General features: G+C 37.1%; 2 protein-coding genes across 7 annotated transcripts in view; both read left to right on the top strand.

Annotated features, from left to right (window-relative positions):
• The first annotated feature begins 1,796 nt into the window (after positions 1 to 1,796).
• On the top strand, positions 1,797 to 18,940 carry gal3st4 (galactose-3-O-sulfotransferase 4). 6 transcript variants are annotated; one of them, XM_048184088.1, is made up of 6 exons: positions 1,840 to 2,157; positions 8,156 to 8,222; positions 10,679 to 10,887; positions 12,362 to 12,472; positions 13,019 to 13,328; positions 14,490 to 18,940. In XM_048184088.1, exons 4-6 carry the CDS (start codon positions 12,366 to 12,368, stop codon positions 15,480 to 15,482), a joined length of 1,410 nt encoding a protein of 469 aa, XP_048040045.1. In that variant the 5' UTR covers positions 1,840 to 2,157; positions 8,156 to 8,222; positions 10,679 to 10,887; positions 12,362 to 12,365; the 3' UTR covers positions 15,483 to 18,940. The 6 variants fall into 6 exon arrangements, with proteins under 6 accessions (XP_048040044.1, XP_048040045.1, XP_048040046.1 ...); XM_048184087.1 differs by lacking the exon at positions 10,679 to 10,887 and having other exon boundaries at positions 1,797 to 1,914; XM_048184089.1 differs by lacking the exon at positions 10,679 to 10,887.
• A 722-nt stretch (positions 18,941 to 19,662) lies between these two features.
• Positions 19,663 to 23,662, top strand: part of trappc14 (trafficking protein particle complex subunit 14) — a 30,831-nt gene continuing 26,831 nt past the window's right edge. The window contains exons 1-2 of the mRNA XM_048184081.1: positions 19,663 to 19,823; positions 19,926 to 20,435. Of these exons, the coding sequence (XP_048040038.1) occupies positions 19,935 to 20,435 (501 nt within the window). The 5' untranslated portion in view covers positions 19,663 to 19,823; positions 19,926 to 19,934. The remainder of the gene's footprint in view (positions 19,824 to 19,925; positions 20,436 to 23,662) is intronic.

The raw sequence follows: 23,662 nt of genomic DNA, 5'->3' as shown, positions 1-23,662 counted from the left end.
TTAGATAACTGCCCCCTACTGGATTATCACCCACCTCCCTTGACTGTCCTCCTAAAGAAAATATCTCAATAAAACATTTTTAGCACTAGTCTAGCGTTCTAGTTAATAATAGATTAACTAGAAAAGTGTGATTTAAGCGGCTGGATGCATATTTAGTGATAGTCAGTGCTGTTGTAGAGCTGGATGTCAATCATTCAGCTGATGCAGCATTGATAATAGGCCATTTATTTCCAAAACACTTTTACCTGTAAATCAATCAATCAATCAATCAATCAATCAATCAATCAATCAATCACTAAATAAATAAATAAATACTGGAAAAAAATGTTGTGAAAATTGTGTGTGATATACAGCTTAGACCTGGTGGTACACTGTCAACGCCTCATTTTCATTCCTGAACATTAAATATGATCCATATGTTCCAGACATGTGAGTCACAATTGCGAGAATGAAAAACAGGCATTTTCTCTTCTCATCGTCAATAATCACAAAATGACAATATAATTTTAGGTAGAATGAGTTAGGGTTCCAGCTGTTTTGCCCAACATGTGGTTCATTAGGGCCACCGTTGTGTTTGGACATGTCCTTGACGTGGTGATCTGCACCCACTCCTGTTCACCATACATCCAGGTGGCAACTGACTGTTTCAACAAGACAAAACAGGTCTGTGATGGCCAGCATTTATCCTGTAACTGGCCCCTTTGTTGACAGAACAAGGCTGCTCAGTTTTCCTCATAAAGACTTTCATCTTTTTCTCTTTAAGCTTGTAAATATACATAATCAAAACGTTGGCCATGGCTGTGCTAAGCATTATTCTTATACAAATTACCGAAAAGTCCAAGTGACCAGGGACAGTCTGATTTCAGATGATGAAAACTGTGAGCTTTGTGATCCACAGATTCCCCTTGAGGTTCATTATTCAGTATCAGCTGGCAGAGCAAGAGCCCAAGATGAATGGGGCTTTTGTTTGGCTTTGGATATTGAATGTGAGTGAAACAGATGGGGGTCGCATAGTTTGGGTGTACAGTGACACATAAAACCTTGGGGTTGTCAGTTCTTCAGTGTCATAGCGAAGCAAAAGCTCCCACATTTATTTAATTCACATTTATTAACATTAAGTATGGCAAAAAGTAATATGTAAAACATTGTTATACTAATTCACACAACTATAGAATTAATCCAAAGAAAAATAGAATATTTGAACATTTAAAAAATCAAGTCACATAACAGGTCAATTTAAAATGAACTAGTGAGGGTAAAATGTGGACAGAGATATTGACAGAATACACTTCCTAACTCTTTTAACCTAAAATAATACGGAATTCATGAATTTAAACTTGAAATTTTACCCAAATTTATAATAGATTAACTTTTTTTTTTTCTTTTTAAGTTTAATTGTAAACCTAAATTTTGGTCAGGTACACATTTATAGCCTGTTTATGGGCCTACATACATTGATACACTCTTAAAAGTATAACAGCAATGCCATAGAAGAACCATTTTTTTTGGTTCCTCAAAGAACCTTTAAAAGAACCATTCTTAGTGTGAGGAACATTTTAAAACTCTAAAGAACATTTTTTTTCACTATAAAGATCCAAAGGTTCCAAGGATCTTCATGGAACCATAGATGTCAATAAAGAACCTTTATTTTTAAAAGTATTGACACAAAAGATTACATTATGGATTAGATGAACAAAACCGTCACTTTTATTGCTGCAGTGCTGCACCAAAAGCACTGAGATGCAGTGGTATTAAGATGTTGCAGGCTGCAGACAGGATAAAGTTACACTCTCCCTGCGGAGTGAAGAGAGCGCGCCGCGCGTGCACGGTCAGAACGCCGACAGACGGGGATACAGTAATGGATGGGGGTTGGGACACATGGAAACAGGCAGACGCGAGGAACTTCTTAAACGGGTAAGATCGCATTTAACGTAGTTTGAAGGACAGACAACTATCTCAGCGTGGTGGGCCGTTTATCAACACAAAACTTTGTTGCATTTGGTGCGAGTTTGTGGATAACTGAAGACTCCCGCATGGATTGATTCACAGGGAATGCTGGGGTGCCGCGCGAACTAACATTTCTTTGCTCTTGGAGTAAAGAAACAGCTTTGCAAACCAAATTTGCACTGAGGCTATAAATTCTGAGACACAGTTTGGGTGAGTAACGTTAGATATGATAATAAATACAAACAAATACTAATAATGACAGTCTAAAGGTGCATTTTCTCTTGTGACAGCCCGTCTTCCAACTTCGTCGTCCAAGATTATGGGATTCAAATATCTTAATCTGACCGCACACAGTATTTTTTTTTCTTTCTGGAAACCATTTGCCCTGCGATTAAGTTTTACCCTTTATTCGGTCTTATGTATATTTCCTTTTATACTTTATTTACCTCTGTTTACTTTTGTCTTGAATACGTGTCAGATTGAATTAGACATATGGTCTAATGACATCCACCCTAAAGCGGTTTTCCGTTGCTATAGTCATCCCAAGTAATTACACAGATTATTCGGCTATGGGGTCGATTAGTGAGGGTAAGCTTGTTTAGCAGCTTTAGTCACATGCGAACGGCCTGTGGAACAAGGTTGGACTGTTGTCCACTCTCCAATTTTACACACAGATGCAACTTTCTGCAAAGGACCAACTGTTGTCTTGTTTTTCTCACACAAAGCATAAAGGGATAGTGAACCCTCCAAAAGGGCTGTCATTACTCACTCAACCTTCAAGGGTTAGTTCACCCCAAAATTAAAATTCTGTCATTAATTACTCACCCTCATGTCGTTCCACACCTGTAAGACTTTAGTTCATCTTCGGAACGCAAATGAAGATCTTTGCTGTCAGATTTCCTTCCATTGACTACCTTTTTAACTACCACTTTGACGCTTCAAAAACTTTATAAAGAGATCAGAACATTTATCTTTATGAATTGAGCGGTTTAGTCCAAATTATATTTAATTTAGGCTTTTACTCGCATGTAAACATCGATCAGCGAACATGTCAATGTTTACATGCAAGTAAAAGCCTAAATTAAATCTTTTCATCATAACAAGCGATCGATTCTCTTCAGAAAATTTGGACTAAACCGCTCAATTCATAAGGATAAATCTTCTGATCTCTTTATAAAGTTTTTGAAGTGTCAAAGTGGCAGTTAAAAAGGTGGAAGGAAATCTGACAGCATTCTGTCATTAAAAAGACCTTAATTTGCATTCCGAAGATGTCTTATGGGTGTGGAATGACATGAGGGTGAGTAATTAATAACAGAATTTTCATTCTGGTGTGAACTAACCCTTTCATGTTTTTCCAAACCAGGGGTGCGTTTCCCAAAGCCAAATATGGTTGCAAGTTCTGTTGTTACAGATAGAGTTCAATGGAACTTGCAACCATAGTTGGCTAACGATGCTTTTGGGAAACGCACCCCTGACTGATTGATTTTCAATATCCTGGTCACTTTTTCATTATAAAATGAATAAGGACTGAAGCTTTCAAGCTCTGAAATGATGACAACAACAACAACAACAAAAACAACTTAACTATTAGGGCTGGGTATTGACACAATTTTCACGATTTGATTCGATTTCTATTCACATGCTTGCGATTCAATTCTGATTTTGATTCGATATTGATTATTTTGGATATAGTATATCAGATACAGTACATGGCAAATTTTCTAGAGGAAGAAAAACTCTCAACTAATGCTGTAAACTACACATTTGAGTCAGTTGGTACTACTTTACTATAATATTGAAGGTTAAAATTAATTATTTATATACAAACACTTAAATTACACACAAAGATTTTTTTAATAATAAAGTTTAGAATTGCATAATCATATTTCTACTCCAATTTGTGTGTTTTTTTAAATATAAACATTTAAATCGTGGCTGTCATAATTGATTTATTCAAACATGCATTAAATATTGAAGAACATTTCGGTAAGTTGTATTGTATCTTTTAACATACCTTCAGATGTTTATTCATGTTTATTTTGCGCTGTAACTGGTATTAAAAGAGAGGAAGTTCATGTGCGCTTCACGCTGCCACTTCTCCGAGGTGCTACAGTGATCTGTCACGCCACATTAAACAGTGCCAAAACGGTATTTATTTTTAGAATCTCATAATAAGATAGACGTAATTTGAAATCTGAGACTTTGCTTCATATCAAAAGTAACAAAGCACAAAGATTATTGTGATTTTTTTTGGATGGGAGGTTCTGTTCATTCATCAACTGAAAACAGATTAGACTAAGCGATTCTTGGGATTTAAGAATTGATATTGGTTCGTAAAAATGAGAATAGATTAAAATCGAGAAATCAATATTTTTTATCCAGCCCTTTTAACTATCATAAAAGTGACCCATGTGGCTTACAGATATTTCCCAGATGAACTGAAATGTTGATTTGGATGATTGTTTCACTGTTTTATCACTATTTCAATATTACCTGTGTTTTGATTCTTGAAAAGAAAACATGGACGGACATTTTTCAGGAATCATTATTTATAATTTCTACTCTCATATATTCTTAAGATCGTTTTAATTAGAGGTCTACCAAAGTTAAACGATTCTTGGGTTTAAGTCTATATATAGGCATGCTTGTAAAGGACTACCTCAAATTTGCTCAAGTCAGTAAGCCAGCCTGTAGAACACTCAAAAATGGGTTGAACATCTGTTCTGATTGGATCCTAGACAACATGGAAAAAGAAATACTACATGCAACTAACTTTATTATCATGTATAGGACAGCAAAAATAAATAAGTGTATTAAGTTTAAAAAGGGAAGAGAAAACTGTTCACTTACCTTTTGTTGTTGATGTCAAAGGCAGGACACCTAATCACAGTAGCCAATTTAGCTAAATGCCAACATGGTCAGGTTGCGTGACATGCCCTCCTCCTCAAAAAGTCATGAACAAACAAAACAAAAGTTAAAACGACCCAGATTAAATTAATTATGAGTTCACTTTCAGCTAGGATAAAATGTTTTGTGTAGTGAAATATTAAATGCAGAAAGAATGAAACCATGACATTTAGAAACCAAACACTCTGTTTGCCGTGGGGCCCAGTGCTTTTTACACCAGTCGCCTTAAATCATGATCATGTATTACATTCATGCACATATTTCAGGCTACAGGCAATTTGTCATTAGATTCACTGCATTATAAGCTGAAGTCTAACCCACTAAACTATGTAGGTTAGCATAGGGGAAGTAACTATGCAGGCTTTAGCAAGCTGCCAGTCAGAGTACTGTGTGAAGTGTCAACAGTCAGAACCATGCTTGCATGCAAATTTTCCATTCAGTTGATTATCATATACGGTGGGTACGGAAAGTATTCAGACCCCCTTAAATTTTTCAGTCTTTGTTATATTGCAGCCATTTGCTAAAATCATTTAAGTTCATTTTTTCCCTCATTAATGTACACACAGCACCCCATATTGACAGAAAAACACAGAATTGTTGACATTTTTGCAGATTTATTAAAAAAAGAAAAACTGAAATATCACATGGTCCTAAGTATTCAGACCCTTTGTTCAGTATTTAGTAGAAGCACCCTTTTGATCTAATACAGCCATGAGTCTTTTTGGGAAAGATGCAACAAGTTTTTCACACCTGGATTTGGGGATCCTCTGCCATTCCTTCTTTCAGATCCTCTCCAGTTCTGTCAGGTTGGATGGTAAACGTTGGTGGACAGCCATTTTTAGGTCTCTCCAGAGATGCTCAATTGTGTTTAAGTCAGGGCTCTGGCTGGGCCATTCAAGAACAGTCACAGAGTTGTTGTGAAGCCACTCCTTCGATATTTTAGCTGTGTGCTTAGGGTCATTGTCTTGTTGGAAGGTAAACCTTCGGCCCAGTCTGAGGTCCTGAGCACTCTGGAGAAGGTTTTCGTCCAGGATATCCCTGTACTTGGCCGCATTCATCTTTCCCTCAATTGCAACCAGTCGTCCTGTCCCTGCAGCTGAAAAACACCTGCTGCCACCACCATGCTTCACTGTTGGGACTGTGTTGGATAGGTGATGAGCAGTACCTGGTTTTCTCCACACATACCGCTTAGAATTAAGGCCAAAAAGTTCTATCTTGGTCTCATCAGACCAGAGAATCTTATTTATTTAATATTTTTTTATAAATCTGCAAAAATGTCAAGAATTCTGTGTTTTTCTGTCAATATGGAGTGCTGTGTGTACATTAATGAGGAAAAAAATGAACTTAAATGATTTTAGAAAATGGCTGCAATATAACAAAGAGTGAAAAATTTAAGGGGGGCTGAATACTTTCCGTACCCACCGTATAAAGGTAAATGTTCTTTATTGGCATTCATTGTTCAATAAACAACCTTTAAAATTCATGTAATCTTTTGATTGTATAAATGGTTCTTTATAGTGGAAAAAGGTTCTTTATATTATTAAATTCTTTATATTATTATATTATGTTCTTCACACAAAGAATTTTTTTTTTTTTTTTTAAGAATTGCTTGATGAAAGATTCTTTGGGGAACCCAAAAATGGTTCTTCTGTAGTATTGCTGTAACCCACCCCGCCCACTCCCTTATTTTTAGGAGTGTTGCAACAAAAAAAGTTGTTTCTTTTAGTAAATGCGAACTAGAGACTGTTCTTTTTTAATCAGAAACCTTTTGTATCAAGACTATTCCCAACTTACTACAAGGCACTGTTCCATCAATAAGTGTACTGTACGCTGCTTTAGAAACAGCATCTGCTAAATAGTAACTATTTGCATTAAGTAATCTACAAATCCAATTGTGCATCCAATATTTTTAGAGATACAAAGTTGTCCAGCATGTTTACATTTACTTACAACAAAATGGGTTAAGAATATTAATTTCAATCATGACAACTCTCTGAAGATTGTTAACATGGTAATGGATATGACAATGTTAATGTATTTGGTCTTGGTGGAATAGATCTGTTACGCTGCTGCTGAATTGCTGCTGCTGCAAAGCAAGTACAGAAACTTGCTACTGCCAATGCATACAACAATAAGCTGCTGCGAGTAAGACATAGTGCTGCTGCACAAATAGCATATAATCAATAACCCATAGCAGATCTATACAGGTGGAGCTGGGGGAAGGTGGAGGGTTTTAGAGGAATTCTGAAGCACGCTGCAACTGCTATAGTGAATGTAACCAGCCATTTAAATGTGTGAGCAACAAGGTCATTGGCTGCAGATGTGACATGCACCAATCAGCTTGTGCCAGTAGTTAACACTGTAATTATCATCAGCTTGCATTAAGGAACCATCAGCCTGCGCCCTCTAGAGTTTCATGACTGAACTATGTATATAGCCAATGAGGTAAAAAAAAAAAAGGCAACTAAAAGCCAGGAAACCAGATCCTGGAAATCTAAACCTGATGTCTGCCTCATTGAAGTTCATACAGTGAAACGTGTGTATGGTCCTTAGTAGCAATAAATGTCTTTGTACATTACAATTCGTTGTTCCTTAGTCTACAGTAACATACAGACTAGGTCAGCTTTCTTTCACAAATGTACACATTGCATATGAACCATTTGTTTGTTTGAAATTTACGCCTAAGGCAAAGACATATGTTGTATATCAGGTAATACAGGTGCTCGACTATGACGTTTCACACCTTACCTTTGTGGGGATACAAAAAATAAAAAACTTTATTTGCTCGTTCAAAAAGCACTGATGTTGTAAGTAATGTGTATGCTGTGACAAAAGGTGTAAATGGCCATCTGTCTCACCTGACCACTTGTGATGCCGGGCCTCAAAAATAACAGATCCTTTTAAGTTAATTGTTTAGAAGCTTTTGGAACTGCTTACTTGGATATGCTTACAGGATTGAGTGAGTGTTATTGGTTCTATTTGGAGCTCTTTGTCATCCCAAGAATCCCTGAAGCAGTTTTGCAGTTTTATTAGATTTCTTCTGGTGAGCGGGTGTTAGTTAATTACATATCTAGACTGCATGCCAGTGTTTTCTGCACTGCTATTCAGCATCTCTTTGTTGCATTGTCCTCGCTCCAGGCAACACTGACTCAGTGCAACACTGTAATTCATGATGTAATTCATGATTCATGAACAAATGACTCTTTTAGACAAATGACTGATTATGAGTTTATTTGAACAGATTTTCTATTACATTATTAGTGTCAAATTGTTCTAATAATTTCCTCTTCCTCTTTCTTAGAGTCAACTGCAAGCTCGTATTTTGATCTGCCACCATTTAATCAACAGCCCCACACCCAAGACAATTGGTATGTTTCAATAATTTGAGACTATATAACTTTTCAAGTCATAGGCCTATAATAGCTGACCTGAGCTGTGGCCGAAATCACATACTAGTAGATAATACATTTGGTTTCAAAAATTACTTTGCCACCATTAAAAAAGTATGTTCAATATCAGTGGTTCCCAAACTGGGATAGGTCTACATGTACCCCTGGAGGTACATGAGGTGTCAGAGAGGGTTTGCAAACAAATACTGAATTTTGCCCTTCATTTAATTTCCACCTTAAAATAGCATTACAACTGAGTATGTATTTCTAACAGGCAAAATGCCGCATTTAGTATAAAAACGGAATAATGGCATTCCCGTAAAAGCTTAAATACATAACATGACATCCAGTCCAAATACTACATATATTTTGGTCAAAACTGACTGCATCTACACAAGCAGCATGCTTATATGATAGGCTGTGTGCAGAGTATGCTACATCATAGGCTGTGTGTAGCACAGTTCAATTTTTGGATCTCTCCAAAAATGTAACCACGCGTCAATTCTACGCGGACCACAAGCGCTGTGATTGGTCTGCTATAACCCCTCTCTCAGGTCAAAAAACTGCGGTGTTTCATTAGTGAACAAATCTGCGGCTTTGAACAAATCGGGAGAGTCAACATGACATACATTTAATAGGGGTTAGAAAAACTTTGCCTTTATAAAGGTAAAAATGCATCTGAAAATCTATTTAAGGGGGCAAATATTGTCCCTTAAAGGCATTATGTTTCTTTTGTTTTGTTGTAAATGAATCACACAGTGGAAAACCTTGTGTAATGTAAGCCACTGGGAGACCACAGATTGTTGTCATTACCTGTACTGCATTAAAGGCAGGGTAGGTAAGAAATTTTGTTCCAAATTTGTTTAAACTTTCTATATATATACATGCATAATTAAAATGTAAGAACTCTGATAAAAAGAGTATAAAAATCGAGTGACTCTAGACCGTTTAATCTGTATTAAACACAGCTCATTATTTCCATCCGGGACGAAACATAGGATTGGCTTAGGCGGCTGTCACTCTCTCGCAACCATGGCAACCACCCTTTTGCCACACATGACCTGCCCACTTGCGCGCGCACGTTTGATTTGGGGAATCCAAGAGGCATGGATCCTAGGAATACCAAAACAATGGCAGAGAAACAGCAAGCTAAATTCACAGTATCGGCCTATGCAGTTAGTGAAGGCAAACCAGGCAAAAAAAGGAAGACAGTAACAGTACAAGAAAAGGCAATGAACAAAAAGTCTTTGGATAAACAAAGAAATAAAACGCGAGTTAATATCGGCGTGGCTCTCCAGCGATGGCGAGAACTGAGGGAACTCAAGGGGCTGAAAAGTGACTCCTTGATGGCTTTATTTCTGCTGGACAGGTAAATCTTTCTTTTTGTATTTTGATCATACATATTTTTTTGTTTATTTTTTCATGAAGCATGTGTCATTAGCACACGTAGCTGCGTAATATAGCTAACATAACATTACTTAGCGAGCCGTAGTAGAGACGATAAATAATGATAGCTATAGTGTTGAATTGTGCATAATTTTACCCTCTGTCTAACTCTTTTACCATGTTCACCTGTAAGTTTACCTGCACGTTTTTTTTTCGCCTTTGTTTTGTTTTTATATTCTCTACCTATGTTTACTGATGTCTTTATCTTGTATCTGTGTGTGTCGTACACACTTTGTTGTATGTGTGTGTTATTATTTTGTGTCTGCAATGCAGTTGTGAGTTGATATTTGAGTGTATGTTACTCTGTTGATCTGTAGAACAACGTATATGTTATGAATCTTACACGAAATTCATCTTCATCACAGTGTAAATGATGGTAATGGAAAAACGTGTATCATGCAACCTGTTTTTAGCTTTGCCTTATAGATAGCTCGTTAGCGAATCAAAAAATATATATTTTAAACTTTACCAATATCAATATGCTAGCTTGATAGTGAGTACTAAAATACATCTTGTTTGTTTATCTTCATAATTATAAAGTTATTTTTATTACATGTGATTCTGACATGATGTCACTACATGCCGTGCTCCTTCCTCTCCGCTCGTCTCAGGTAAATAATGCGTCTTCCAGCTCAGTGGTCGGAGTCACACGTTCATGCGTTTTGGGGGCGTGGCTTTGGAAGGAGCCCAGAAGGGAGGGGGTGGAGTGAATGGAAATAATGAGCTGTCTTTAAAACAGTCGTGAGAGGTCTACAGACACTCGATTTTTATACTTTCTTTTTCAGAGTACTTACATTTTAATTATGTATTGATATATAAATAAAGTTTAAACAAATTTTGAAAAAAAGTTTTTTATACATTTTTTTGCCTACCCTGCCTTTAATTGAAAGCCAGCTGACATATTAAAATATAAATTATTTTTAAAATTAAAATTTGAATAGTATTTTCGTGTCATGACCGCAGGGACTTATTAGACCATCTCATTCTAGCGTTCAATGCTGAGGAAGCCTTTCCTGTCCCAATTTGAAGGCTCCTTCAAATGCGGCCTCCAAATGCATCCTTCGTTTCCAGTGAAATGAAGGATACAACAGATGGATCCTTCGCGGCCTTGCCTACCCCAGAATTCATTGTGCGCCAGTGACTACAGGATTCTTTTTTTTTTTTTTTTTTGAGAAATTGCTGAATTACTCTTTTAAACGTAAGTATTGGATTTCATCTTACTCTAAAAAAGCGGTTAATTAATTTGATTAATTCTAACTCAATTCTTATTTGTTAAATTTAATTAATAATATTGCTTGTAATCTGTTGCCAAAAATTTATGGAATAGATATAGCGTACAGTGCAAGGCTAGACTTGGCAAAAGTAAGTGAACAAAGAGTCAGTAATCAATGCTAAATCAATGTCTTTGGGATTACTAAGGATACAGGCAGGTGAGTTTTTATTGTTATTATTATTATTATTTTTATCTTGGTTGGAGCTAAACTCTGCAGGACTGACATTGCCAATCCCTCACAAAAATAATAATATAAAAAAACTGCATGTATACCTTTAATGCTCTAAAAAGCATCGAAGAGTACTGTATTCGTGGCAATCTCATTTGGTTTTAATAATGATGGACGTGCTGTTTACTCATGTGCTCCGCTTGCATTAATACCTGCGTTTATCTTTCCTGCAAATTTGAATTCGTGTTTGCAAGCAAAGAAAGAGCAGGTCTGACGTCAGACCTCGACTCACATAGCAGCAGACTGGTCCCTAAACACCCGCCCACACACTCACCCGAAACACAAAGCAGTCCCTTTTCTCCGTCATAACCTATCGAGAAACTGATGCGAAGCGCATGCATGTCAAAGAAACGGGAAATTGAACGCACTTGAGGGCAATCGTGCAGGCGCTCAGTTGTCGGTCCATGTACGCACGGATGGAGCACACACATTACACAGACGTCGTCGGGCGGATTTGAAAGGCATCGGCCGAAATGCACCGTGGCTGTTGCCAAGCGCCGATCTATAGTGATACCGGCCGGATTTTATCATGGCTTTCAGACGGTCAGCTCGGTAAGTGTGTCAGGCTCAGACTGCGAGGCGCAATCTGTGATTTATGACAGCGGCAGTCTGTCTTTATCCGAACGAATTCTGCAACACCCTTTTCAACAAGACGAGACAAGCGAATGGAAACAAAGGCCATTTTTGTATTGCATCTATTCTCTCAGGCTGTTTAATTTTGCTCTACACCCGTTTTCATGCAAACATAATTTAGTTTGCAATGAAGCACAAGACAAAAGTCTGTTCGCTTTGATCAAAGCCTGAGTAGCAGAAAGTCTAGGTTGCTCATATAGCGCCATAAGGCATGGAAAATAGTTTTAAATAGCAGCCTTTAAGGTTTTTGTATGTGTTCATTATATGTGGATTTGATCTGACAACAGATACACCTGCCTGTTTGTCATCTCCTTTTTCCTGTCATATTGAATGTCTTCTCCATTTTCCGGCACTTCTCTGTCATGTCACTTTTGTGTTTATAATCACAACACATTCCACACTTCGCATGCTCACGTTCTTCCCTTTTATTGTCCCTTTGTTGGTCTTTTATCATTTCATGTTCTATTAATGAACATTTCGCTGTCCTGTGCTGCACAGTATCACGGTCGAAGCTAACCGTCCTCTTCTTGCTCATAGGAGAATGCGGTGGCTGGGATGTTATCGGCTGGGGCCCATATGGAAAGCACTCCTGGTATTTGTTGTCATCGCATTTGCAGGGCAACTACTGGGAGTTATCTTCAACAAGAGGCAAGAAAATGTTCCCATTTCTATTTTCATTCCCTCTCAAATACCAATTTCCTCTTTTTTACTCTATTTTTATTTTATTTCTTCTGTTGAACACAAAAGAAGATATTTTGAAAAGTAAGTCATACAGCTTTGAATGACATGAGGGTTTTTCTTTTTTAAAAAAAAAAAAAACTATCCCTTTAAGAAATGCTATTTATCCAGTCAAGAGTATTGTGTAATTATTCTTCTGTACGTTATCTTATGCGATTATCTTACGTGATTATGCATTTCACATCCTCAGAATATCTCTGAATTCATTATGAGGTAATCTATTCTCATCCATTCTCTTTGAAGTGTTTATTCTCTACATCCTTAATGATTTTATCTCAGTTATCTCTATTGTGTAATTATCTGTAACCTGACAGGCCTTTTTGTCTTGTTTAACTTCTTCTCCTCATTTCACTCTTCATCCAGTCATTTTTCTCTTATTATATTGAGCAGAAAAGGAGATTCATTTTCGTTCTTGTTATCATTTTTATGTCATAATTTGCTCTTTCTCTCCATTAGCTGGATGCAGCCAGAGAGGCCTCACTCTCTCTACTCTCTTCCCTCTGAGAATTCCCAAGGGGCCTCTCTGGGGTCTTGTCAACCCCACATCCACATCATGTTCCTGAAGACTCACAAAACAGCAAGCAGCACCGTTCTCAATTTGCTCTATCGCTTTGGAGAGGAGCGGGGCCTTAAATTTGCCCTGCCTGTGGGGTACCAATTTGGCTACCCGCTGCCCTTTATCGCCCAGAGGGTGAAAGGATACAGAGGCCCTCACGTGGCAGAATTTGACATTATGGGAAATCACATGCGTTTCAACAAACCAGAGGTACAGCATATGGTAGCTGGCATTTTCTTGGACAGATCTGTTGAACTCACACTCTGTGTTCATACATATTTTAATCAAATTAATTTGGTTTCTAAGCAACAAAACTGATTTAATTCCTTAGTCTTAATATTGTTTTTATGGCCTAAAACAGTTTGGGCATCAAAGACCTTTCTTTCTGACACAAGGGGCCAGTTGTTAAAAAAGTTTAATCTGGATCAGAATGATCCAGTATCAGGTAATCCATCTTACTTTTGTGCTGGTTTTTCAAAGCAAAATTGGATTGGATCACCCTGTTCCAGATACAGACTTTTCAGATTACCAAATCTGGATTACTAGCTCTATGGAGTCCCTATAGGGCTCTCAAAGAACTTTTGACTGGTAAATCTCTTATTATTGTGCCAGTGTACTTTACAAACGGTGATTAAAAAAACACTTTGAATTGAATATAATATTTGTGTTTGATATTTAAAGCTGTTTGGGGATTATTCTATGGCACCAAAATCTCTTTTTTACTTAACAGTATTACCAAAAGGCTAAATATGTAGCCTAATATCTACTTTAACAGTTCAACTAATCAAGAGCAACATACACTTTTTTTATGTATATTACATGATAAAAATGTTGTTTTTCAACCAGTTCTAGAGTTTTATTACATTTTTGTTCCTGAAATCCACCCTTCTGATCGGATCAGTATAATCCAGATTTTTTTGGATCAAAGGTATCCCAATCTTACTAAAATGTTTTGAACAACACAAACTGATGATTTTATCCAAATCAAAACCAAGATTTGAACAACCCATTTTCAAGATTTGATCCAATCCGATAGCCAAAATCAGATTACTTTTGAACAACTGGCCCTAGGTGATGCTATAATAAGCACAATTATGTTTTCATTCATAATAAATACCAAATAATCAGGCAAATTCTTTTGATTGACGCTTGCAGATATTATTTACATTGTCTTTATCTTATTTGTCAGTTGGATGTGTTTTTTTCCCCCTGGTCAGATACTAATTAACTAAATAATTATTGCAAATTCATACTTTTATAGCATGTTTATTTTCTTTTAGTTCAAAATCTGGACTTTTAAACTGGACTTTTAAACTGTAGAAATCTCCTCTTCTATAACCAATGTTATTCTCTTTTTCTCTTTTGTTACAGGTTGAAAAGGTCATGCCAGCAGACACCTTCTATTTCTCCATCCTTCGAGACCCTGTGGCGCTAGCTGAATCTTCTTATGCCTATTATAAAAACGTTGCCCCTGCCTTCAGGCGTGCCAAAGGACTGGGTGATTTTGCAGACAACCCCTATAAGTACTACGACCCCAGACTCCGAAACAACCATTATGCCCGCAACCTGATGTGGTTTGACTTTGGTCTGGACCATACCTCCAACTTCAGCCTAGCTCTGGCCAAGCGCGGTGTGGCAGCAGTGCGTCGGAATTTCAAGCTCATTCTTCTCTCAGAGTATTTTGACCAATCTATGGTGCTGCTGCGCCATGCTCTGTGCTGGCCGTTAGATGCTGTGGTTTCTTTTAGCCTAAACGCCAGGCAGCAAGTGTCCAGTGTAAGGTCAGGATGGGTGGGCAAAGCTGCAGCTCCAGCCCCTTTGGCTTTAACGGACAAGCAAAGATCAAAATTACGTGAGTGGAATGCGCTAGACTGGCACCTTTACCAAGCTTTTAATCTGACTTTTTGGCAGGAAGTAGAGCGCTTTGGGCGTAGTCGAATGGAGACTGAGGTGGCCTTGCTTAGGACCAAACGGGAGGTTCTCACTCGCGTTTGCTTACGCGACGGCGGCCGCCCCATAGAAGCCAGTCGTATCCGAGACAAGACCATCCGCCCTTTCCAGAGTGGATTAGTGAAGATCTTGGGTTATGAGTTGCAGTCGGGACTGAACAACGCTACATGGGAAGCTTGTCTACGCATGATCAGGCCTGAGATTCAGTACAAAGACTTGCTGGATCTTCGGCAATTCCCGCATGCCCAGCAACCCCCAGCCGCTGGAGGGCTTCCAATAAGGAGGGAGTCCTCGAAACTCAGGACTGAAGACCATGGGGGAAAGAGGCTTGTGGAAAGGGACTGGGATGGGACCATTCTGTTTCGGAATCAATCGTTAGATCATCAGGTTGATTCAAAAGTAAGATTTAGATAGTGAGCTAGTTGCACCTTTTTGCCTCAAGGTCAGTAGTTCTGACCCATTTTGGCTCCATGGGCCTCTGTGCTGCACTACTAGAGGAGAAGGGATATCCAAGACATACAACACACCACTTTGTCATCGGCTCTTCCTCCTCATCTTGCCCTTCTACACGCTATTTTATACAATGCTAAGTGTCAGAGTGAAGAAGAGGTACATTGCAGTGGCTGGTGTGATATAATGGTGCAAACATGCAGGATGGTGTCTAAGTGCAAAAAGCTTGCTGTTGGTGAGTTTGACATTGAGAAGAAGTGAGAAAATGCTGCTTCTCTGTCCATGACGAGCCATGGTGTGGTACGAAAATGCAACTTGGCAGTATACATGTCATGAAAGTGGTTGCAGTGTAGGGATGGGCGATATGGTGTTAAATGTATCACAATATTTTCTTGTATTTATTGCGATGTTAATGACGATATAAACATAGTACCATTCACCAAATAAAAAATCCAAACACCAGCCCTTGCAGAAATGAAAATGTTGCAGATTTACTTTAAATTTACAAATTTACTTTAAGTTTACATTTAGCACACCAATTCTGTGTGGTATGACTCCCTCGTTCTCTCTTTTAGTGTGTGAGAAACACCTATCACTCTCAGCAGAGCGGCTGCGAGGGTTATCAAGGAGAGAATTTTGACCGGTATATCGCAAACGATAAGATATCGCCTATCCCTATTACAGTGTTTCAAACACACTGTTAAAACCCACTTTTGAACAGATAAAGTATCTTTGGTACATTAGCATTTAAAAGTTTGGGGTCAGTGTTTTTTTTTTTTGTTTTTAAGAAATTAATACTTTATTCAACAGGGATGCATTAAATTGATCAGAAGTGATAATAGAGCCATTTATAATGTTACAAAATATTTTTATTTCAAATAAATGCTGTTCTTTTTTTAACTTTTCATCGAAGAATACTAAAAAAAACACAAAAATATTTGTTAAAATAAATAACAGTAATGATTTTTGAAGGATCATGTGACACTGAAGACTGTAATGATGCTGAAAATTCAGCTTTGCCATCACAGGAATAAATTACTTTTAAAATATATTAAAATAGAAAACAGAATATCATAATAATATTTCACAATATTACTGTTTTTACTGGTTTTTTGATCAAATAAATGGTTAACATAAGAGACTTCTTTAAAAAAAAAAAAAAAAAAGGAAAAAAAGATCCCAAACTTTTAAAAGTGCTAGTGAACATCTAGTATCACTACCAACTAAAAGGCTTTTTGCATCCAGTGAAATAGCAATTTGATATTGGAAATGCATTTGAATTTGTTTTAAAAAAACATGGAAATCCATTTGCTATATGAAGAAATTCCACAAATGTGGATTCACAGACCCCTCATTGTCTGGCACGCATGATTCAAACAGTGGTACTGTTCAGAGTGGCTGGAATTTCATTTTTTATCCATTTATAAGGGTAATTATTCAACAAGAATCCTGACAGCATTTTCTAATTGAATACGTTGCAAACGTTTGTTTTATATGCCTCGCATTCAGTTTTAAAAACTGGGAACTGAGAGAAGCCACAAAAGCAGACTTGCAATAGTTTGATTTTCCGTGAAACAGTATAAGCTATCATGACTTCCCTGGGTCTGTGAGAACAACATCTCCAGTTTTTAACACTGTGAAATAATATGACCATTCATGAAGGGCAAAATGGGCTGTAGATTTGTATTTATCAACCCCATTGATTGGCCAATGCACTTCCTGTAACAGTCTGTTTACCTCTTGATGTTTGCTAGAATTTGATATTTTCAGCATTTTTATTTTGATGTTTTGAGTAAAAAAAGATGGTGAATGTTTATTAGCATGGTAAAGGCGGTCATTTCTGAGGCCTGTCATAGACACTTTATTGACCAGAAAAAAACTCCACCTGAAATTCCAAAACTCAATGGTTATTTTGCCTTACAGTTAGTACCTTTGTGAAGCAGTGCTTTAATATCAAAGCTTGCTGTATTTATTATGCTTTTGTATAAATTTCTCTGTGTATCTACTGCATTTATACTCTAAAACTAAAAAGTTTTTCCTGTTATTGTGAGTGCTGAGAAAACGTAGTGTAGAAATTTGACTGGAATGCACTGTGCAAATTGCCCCATGTATAAATACAGCCAGCTTTATGCAAATTTCAATCCGCAGAGAAAGACGATATCTTACATTACAAATTAATTTATTTCCTCTGTTCTAATTCAGATGTTGTTGAAATGAAGAAAACACTAGGTATGCTCATTCATGTGTCATTTATTGTATAGTTAGGATTTATATGCATGACTATAATTAGCAATCATTTCCTTGTGTAATTGATAAACAACTGCATATTTTGACTTGCATTTTAATACCCCATTCCATTTTAGTTTGAATTGTACTACTGCCAGTTAATTAACTGTCTTTATCACTGAATTTTCCATCCACGGTAGCTCCCGTGTTTGCAGATCATTTAATGGAGCTAAATTCAAAAATAATTAAATGATTTAAAATTCAAATCCTAGAAAAAAAAAGATTTTTGTTCAGTAAACATGGAGTGAAAGAAGATGCATTTAACTGATTATATTTTACAAAAAAAAAAAAAAAAAGACTTGATTTGTAAGTGTTCCAAGACATAAAGATCCATTTTGATAATACCCTTTTCTCTTTAAAAACTCTGAAAAGAAAATATTATGCTACTGCTGTAAAACATTTTGAAGAAATTCACCCTAAATTGAATTTAAGCATTGATTTCCTGTTCAGCTTGAGATATATAATAGCTTTTACGTTCATTCACCTCATTTTAGTGAATACTCTGTAATAAGACTTAAAGTCTGGCAATATTGTGCTGTAATACCTGCGTTTCATACTAATCAGTAGGTTCAGCATCTTCATGACTCTTTAGGTAGATTATCTGTGGTACTGCAATTTAAAGATAAACCAAAGAGATACTGATGTTTCTGTGCTTGGAATCTTGATATGAAAAAAATTGGCGCGCAATTTTTCATTATATTCATTGACTGGAAAATTAATTCAGAAGGCGTGCAAGGGGGCAGATGCAGCCTACCTTCTGTGTTTTTGCAGATTTGATCCAGCTGACATCAACTATCATCTCATAAGAGAAGAAAAAGACGCAGGCAGAAAGTTAATTAAAAAGTGTGCTTTCCAAACGAGAAAAATGCTACACTGCTCTTACAACACAACCTATAAATCAGTACGAGTCATTCGGAACAGTCATTGTCTGTTCTGCACTTTTGAGGCCATAATGCGATTCACATGATGTTTCTGGTTGGGTTTCTCTTTGACTGAGATTTTTCAAATCTGTTTACCATATTTATTATTTTTCTTTGTTACTTGAATATATGGGGAAACCTCTGTAAATATTTGAGTGTGATCAAACCTGATTTAGGTTACTTGTATGTAGTAAAATAAAACAACTGAAACTTTTACGACTTTTGTGATGAATTTGAGTCGGATATGCCAATAGTGTAGGTGTCTTTGAATGAGATAAGGTCATTCTACAGAGTGGATATTTGATATACAAAGTTAAACAAAGGAAAAATAGGCTGGAACTGGAAGTTTGCATGTCTTTTCATGTGTAGCCTGCAAATAAGAACACAACAAACACATAATACTCTCAGAGACGACTTTATTACGTTTTGCATTGATTCAATATGCAAACATTCAAATCGGTAAATTGAATCTGCATTGCCTTCAATGGAAATGCTAAAGTTAAATAGCCTAACGCTTAGGCCTAAGTATTTATTAACTTCCAAAGGAAGCAAATGAGGTGAAGGAAGGGGCAAAAATGCATAACAATAAGGAGTGTGTGTGTTTTTTAATGAACTCTCAATTCTAAAGCTTGAAAATTTTCTCAACGATAACAAATTTTAACATCTTTACCATATTCACTATATTATTATCTTAACTAGCTCAAACAATTGTGTTTGTTTACATTTAAATTCAGACAGAAGCTTAAAAACACTACTTTTCCACATACATTCATGGTTGAATTTAAATAAATATTATTTTGTTGGAAATAATAATAAACATTTCAACTGAATATCAATACAAATAAATGAACTGATTATAATAATTATTTGCAGAATGATCCAAAAATAGCTATACCATTATTTACCTTAATCGACAAGCGACTATTCTCGCCTAGTTATTCTCCTGATCTACTCCATCTTAACTCGATAAGCATGCCTGTCATATAGCGCACTTGAATGTATTGTATACGTCAACGGGCAGACAACCGAAATGGGGCAAAATATGTTGAATGTAATTTTTCTTCAATCTGGATAACCCTAATATGAACTGAGCTGAAAGGTAAAAGGGGTTTGTTTAATTTACTGATTCTTATTTGAATGGGAGTGTTATTTGCAGACTGCATAGGCTAACCGGATACCTTCGCTGTCTGTCTGTTTGCAGTGCGCGGTGATGGTTATGGTGTTAATGATGGAATCGCAATGCGAGTACTTCATGTATTTCCCGGCCGTCCCCATCTCAGACCTGTCTGACCCGGCCAAATACCGCACGCTTCCGCGTCGCAGTCACCTTTATCTGGGGGAAACTGTGCGCTTTCTCCTGGTTTTGCGCTCCCAGAACGTCGCGTCTGTGTCCGGATCGAGCACTGCGGCAGCTGATGGCAGCGGCTCGGAGCATCACAGCAGTCGCTCTTGGAGGGAGCTGGCTGGCTCTCTCAGCGCCGTGGCCAGCGTTAGCCCGGGCGATAACCGACAACGGACACAGCCTCTGTATCACGACTACCACAGCAGCGGGGATGAGTGTGTGGAGGATACAGACGATGATGATGCTGCGGAGGTGGGATGCGCAGGTAGAGGGGGCCCGAGGTGCCGGGGCTTCAGGGAATGCAAGCCGCTCCTCATTCACAACAACCCCGGCAACGGCGTGAGGGAATTCCGCAAGGCTCCTGTGCAGGTGCTTAAAAACACTGTAGTCTATTGCATTATAGCTGTTCCTTGTAGAGGTAAAGTTTCAGCTATGCATGCAAATACACTTGATTTTATCTATAATAACACGGAAGTGTTGAGATTTCCTGTTACTGTAATGTTTGAGAGATGTGTTTGCCTTTTCATATGGCTGGTAAGTTGGTAACTATGCAAAACACAGTCCTAAATTTATAACAGGGTTGTCTTATTACTGGTAAGAACTTCCTGTTTTAGTGCTCTGGCCAAAATGCTACCATGTGTATTTCATGCAGTATATTTCTATAACAGTCTTGACTTCAACACCTATAGGTGCACCCAAAATTGACAATTCTTGTTTATATAATATAATATAATATAATATATATATATATATATATATATATATATATATATATTATTGCATTATTTATTATAAATGTGCATGTCATTTTTTACTTCATGTGCCTTCGTAATCTTTAATCAAAATAACTTACCCTTTTTCTTTTCTTTTCTTTTCTTTTCTTTTCTTCTCTGATGACGTGTTTACTGGCACTAGGTCGGGACAATCTGTCACTCACAGCAATATCAAACCACAGCGATCCAATCAATTGCTGATGGACAAAATCAAGTCCTGCCCTACATTTTTTCTTGTTCGAGAAGCATTTTCCCTTGCATATACGCCACAATAGGGAAGACTAGGACTATTTCAACTTCTGTTTCATGCTGACTTTAACTAAAAAAGATCTAACAAAAAAGAAATGAACTGCATTTTTAAGAAATATCATTGACTAATATTATTTGATTTCACAGGAGGGGTTCACCAATGAGGTGATGCCATAGACACCTCATGATGATGGATAAATGGATTAGTGTAGTATATTAAATGGAAAAAATCAGATGAATATGAACAAGACAGAAGAGAAAGAGCTTCAGTGTGAAGCAATCCGAAGTTAGTAAACAAACTTCACAGATAAGCAAAAAATAAAACCCATAATCACTGATACTTTTGAAACAAATAAGAGACAGCTAAATGTAATATATATATATATATATATACAGTGCGTACGGAAAGTATTCAGACCTCCTTAAATTTTTCACTCTTTGTTATATTGCAGCCATTTGCTAAAATCATTTAAGTTCATTTTTTTCCTCATTAATGTACACACAGCACCCCATATTGACAGAAAAACACAGAATTGTTGACATTTTTGCAGATTTATTAAAAAAGAAAAACTAAAATGTCACATGGTCCTAAGTATTCAGACCCTTTGCTGTGACACTCATATATTTAATTCAGGTGCTGTCCATTTCTTCTGATCATCCTTGAGATGGTTCTACACCTTCATTTGAGTCCAGCTGTGTTTGATTATACTGATTGGACTTGATTAGGAAAGCCACACACCTGTCTATATAAAAACTTACAGCTCACAGTGCATGTCAGAGCAAATGAGAATCGTGAGGTCAAAGGAACTGCCTGAAGAGCTCAGAGACAGAATTGTGGCAAGGCACAGATCTGGCCAAGGTTACAAAAAAATTATATATATATAAAACTTAACTTTAAAAGGGCACATAAAAATATCTCCACAAATGATTTCGTTACCATATACACTTTCAAACTTTAGAAGAAAAGTGCAACACTCAATCGACAAACATAGATTTATTAAAGTCACTTCACCTGAGTATTTGCAGGGACCCATTTTCAATATTTTTCCAAGCCCCCAGCCTCTCAGATGTCTGTCTTTCTCAGCATACAGATGCTATTTAAAGGTTAAGTAATATCTGCAGATTGTAAATGATGTCTAGAGAGTCAAATATGGTCATTGTAATCAAGTAATTTTCTCTAAAATGGTTGCTGACACTTATTTGAGTTTTGGACAAATTCTTCACACCTAACAAAGACAACCCATCAAGTTGCCATTCGATGCACCTGTGTTTTTTTCCATATTGAAAATTCTCATAAGAAGCAAAGCATAGCAATTAGTTTTACAAACAGATTGCACAGCTTAGGGAGGTTCAACCCACCTTTGAAATGAGGGCTTAGTCTGCTATTTGCTCTGCTTTCTTGGTAGTCACACCCCATAGTGCAAATCATTGTAAATGTGCCAGTTTTAGAACTCAGACATTACAGAGCCATGATACACAAGCTGTAGGCTAAGGATGTGTGGCTATGTTTATTGTCCCTGAAGTATAAAAACACATAGATACTCTACACATAGATAAGAATAGTGTCTTTAAGTGTCCCTATTATGCTTTTTTCAGATATTGTGTAATATAGCTTTGTGAGTTTGTGAATGTAAAATGTCTGCAAAAGATGAAAGTGCATGAGAAATAGAGTTATTGTTTCCCAAAAGAAAGAACCAATTCTGAACTGCCTGAAAGGAGTCGTCAGTTATTCCAGCTCAGCTTCCTGCTTGAACCTACGTTTACAAACTGCCCGTCTATGGTCTTCTTTCGCTGCCTGCGAACAATGTCTACTTTGACCTGCCCTCAAACACTGTAGTTGTAGCTGAGGCCTGGAAGAGTTTGGTTCATGTTGTCAGCATGTTGAGAACACGCTGAAATCCACTTTGCGTGCACTTCCAAAGGATGAGGACTCTGGCTCGAATTGATACAGTACAACTAATGCCATCATTATGGTTCTTATCACTGTGTATACAAGTGCTGAGGAAGCCTCCAGTACTGAAATTCAGATATGGTAATTGCAGATTTGTTCCCGACATACACTGCAAAGGGTAGACCAATCTCAACAGATTGGTCCATCTGACAAATCAGAGCAGAGTAGGCTCGCAGAAAGGAGGGGTTTGGCGAGGCTGAATCATTTATTAAACCGTTTCAGACACTGTGAAAAAAGAGGTAATAATGCAATATACACTCCTGGGCAAAAAAAATGGGCCAAGCCCAAAATGGCTAAACAACACTAAGCTTTTAACCACAAATGAAAGCAAAATTTAAGCAAATGCACTACTTAAAAAGCCATTGCTGTCTCAGACAAATGTCAAAGACAGAGTGAAATTTTTTGCTGAATATGGGAACTTGTGTGTGGCAGAGGTGTAAAGAGTACCTGAAAACCATACTTGAGTAAAAATACAGATACCTTACATTGAAAATGACTCTATTACAAGTTACAAGTAACCAATTCCAATACGACTTGAGTAAAAGTCTTAAAGTATCTGATTTATAGTACTTAAGTATTTTACTCATGCTGAATGTAGGCTCAGAGATCCACTAGTCCTCAAC

This window comes from Megalobrama amblycephala, linkage group LG3, assembly GCF_018812025.1.
Source record: "Megalobrama amblycephala isolate DHTTF-2021 linkage group LG3, ASM1881202v1, whole genome shotgun sequence".
NCBI lineage: Eukaryota > Metazoa > Chordata > Actinopteri > Cypriniformes > Xenocyprididae > Megalobrama > Megalobrama amblycephala.
Note: the sequence above shows the minus strand (reverse complement) of the source record. Positions and strands in the feature narration are given on the sequence as shown.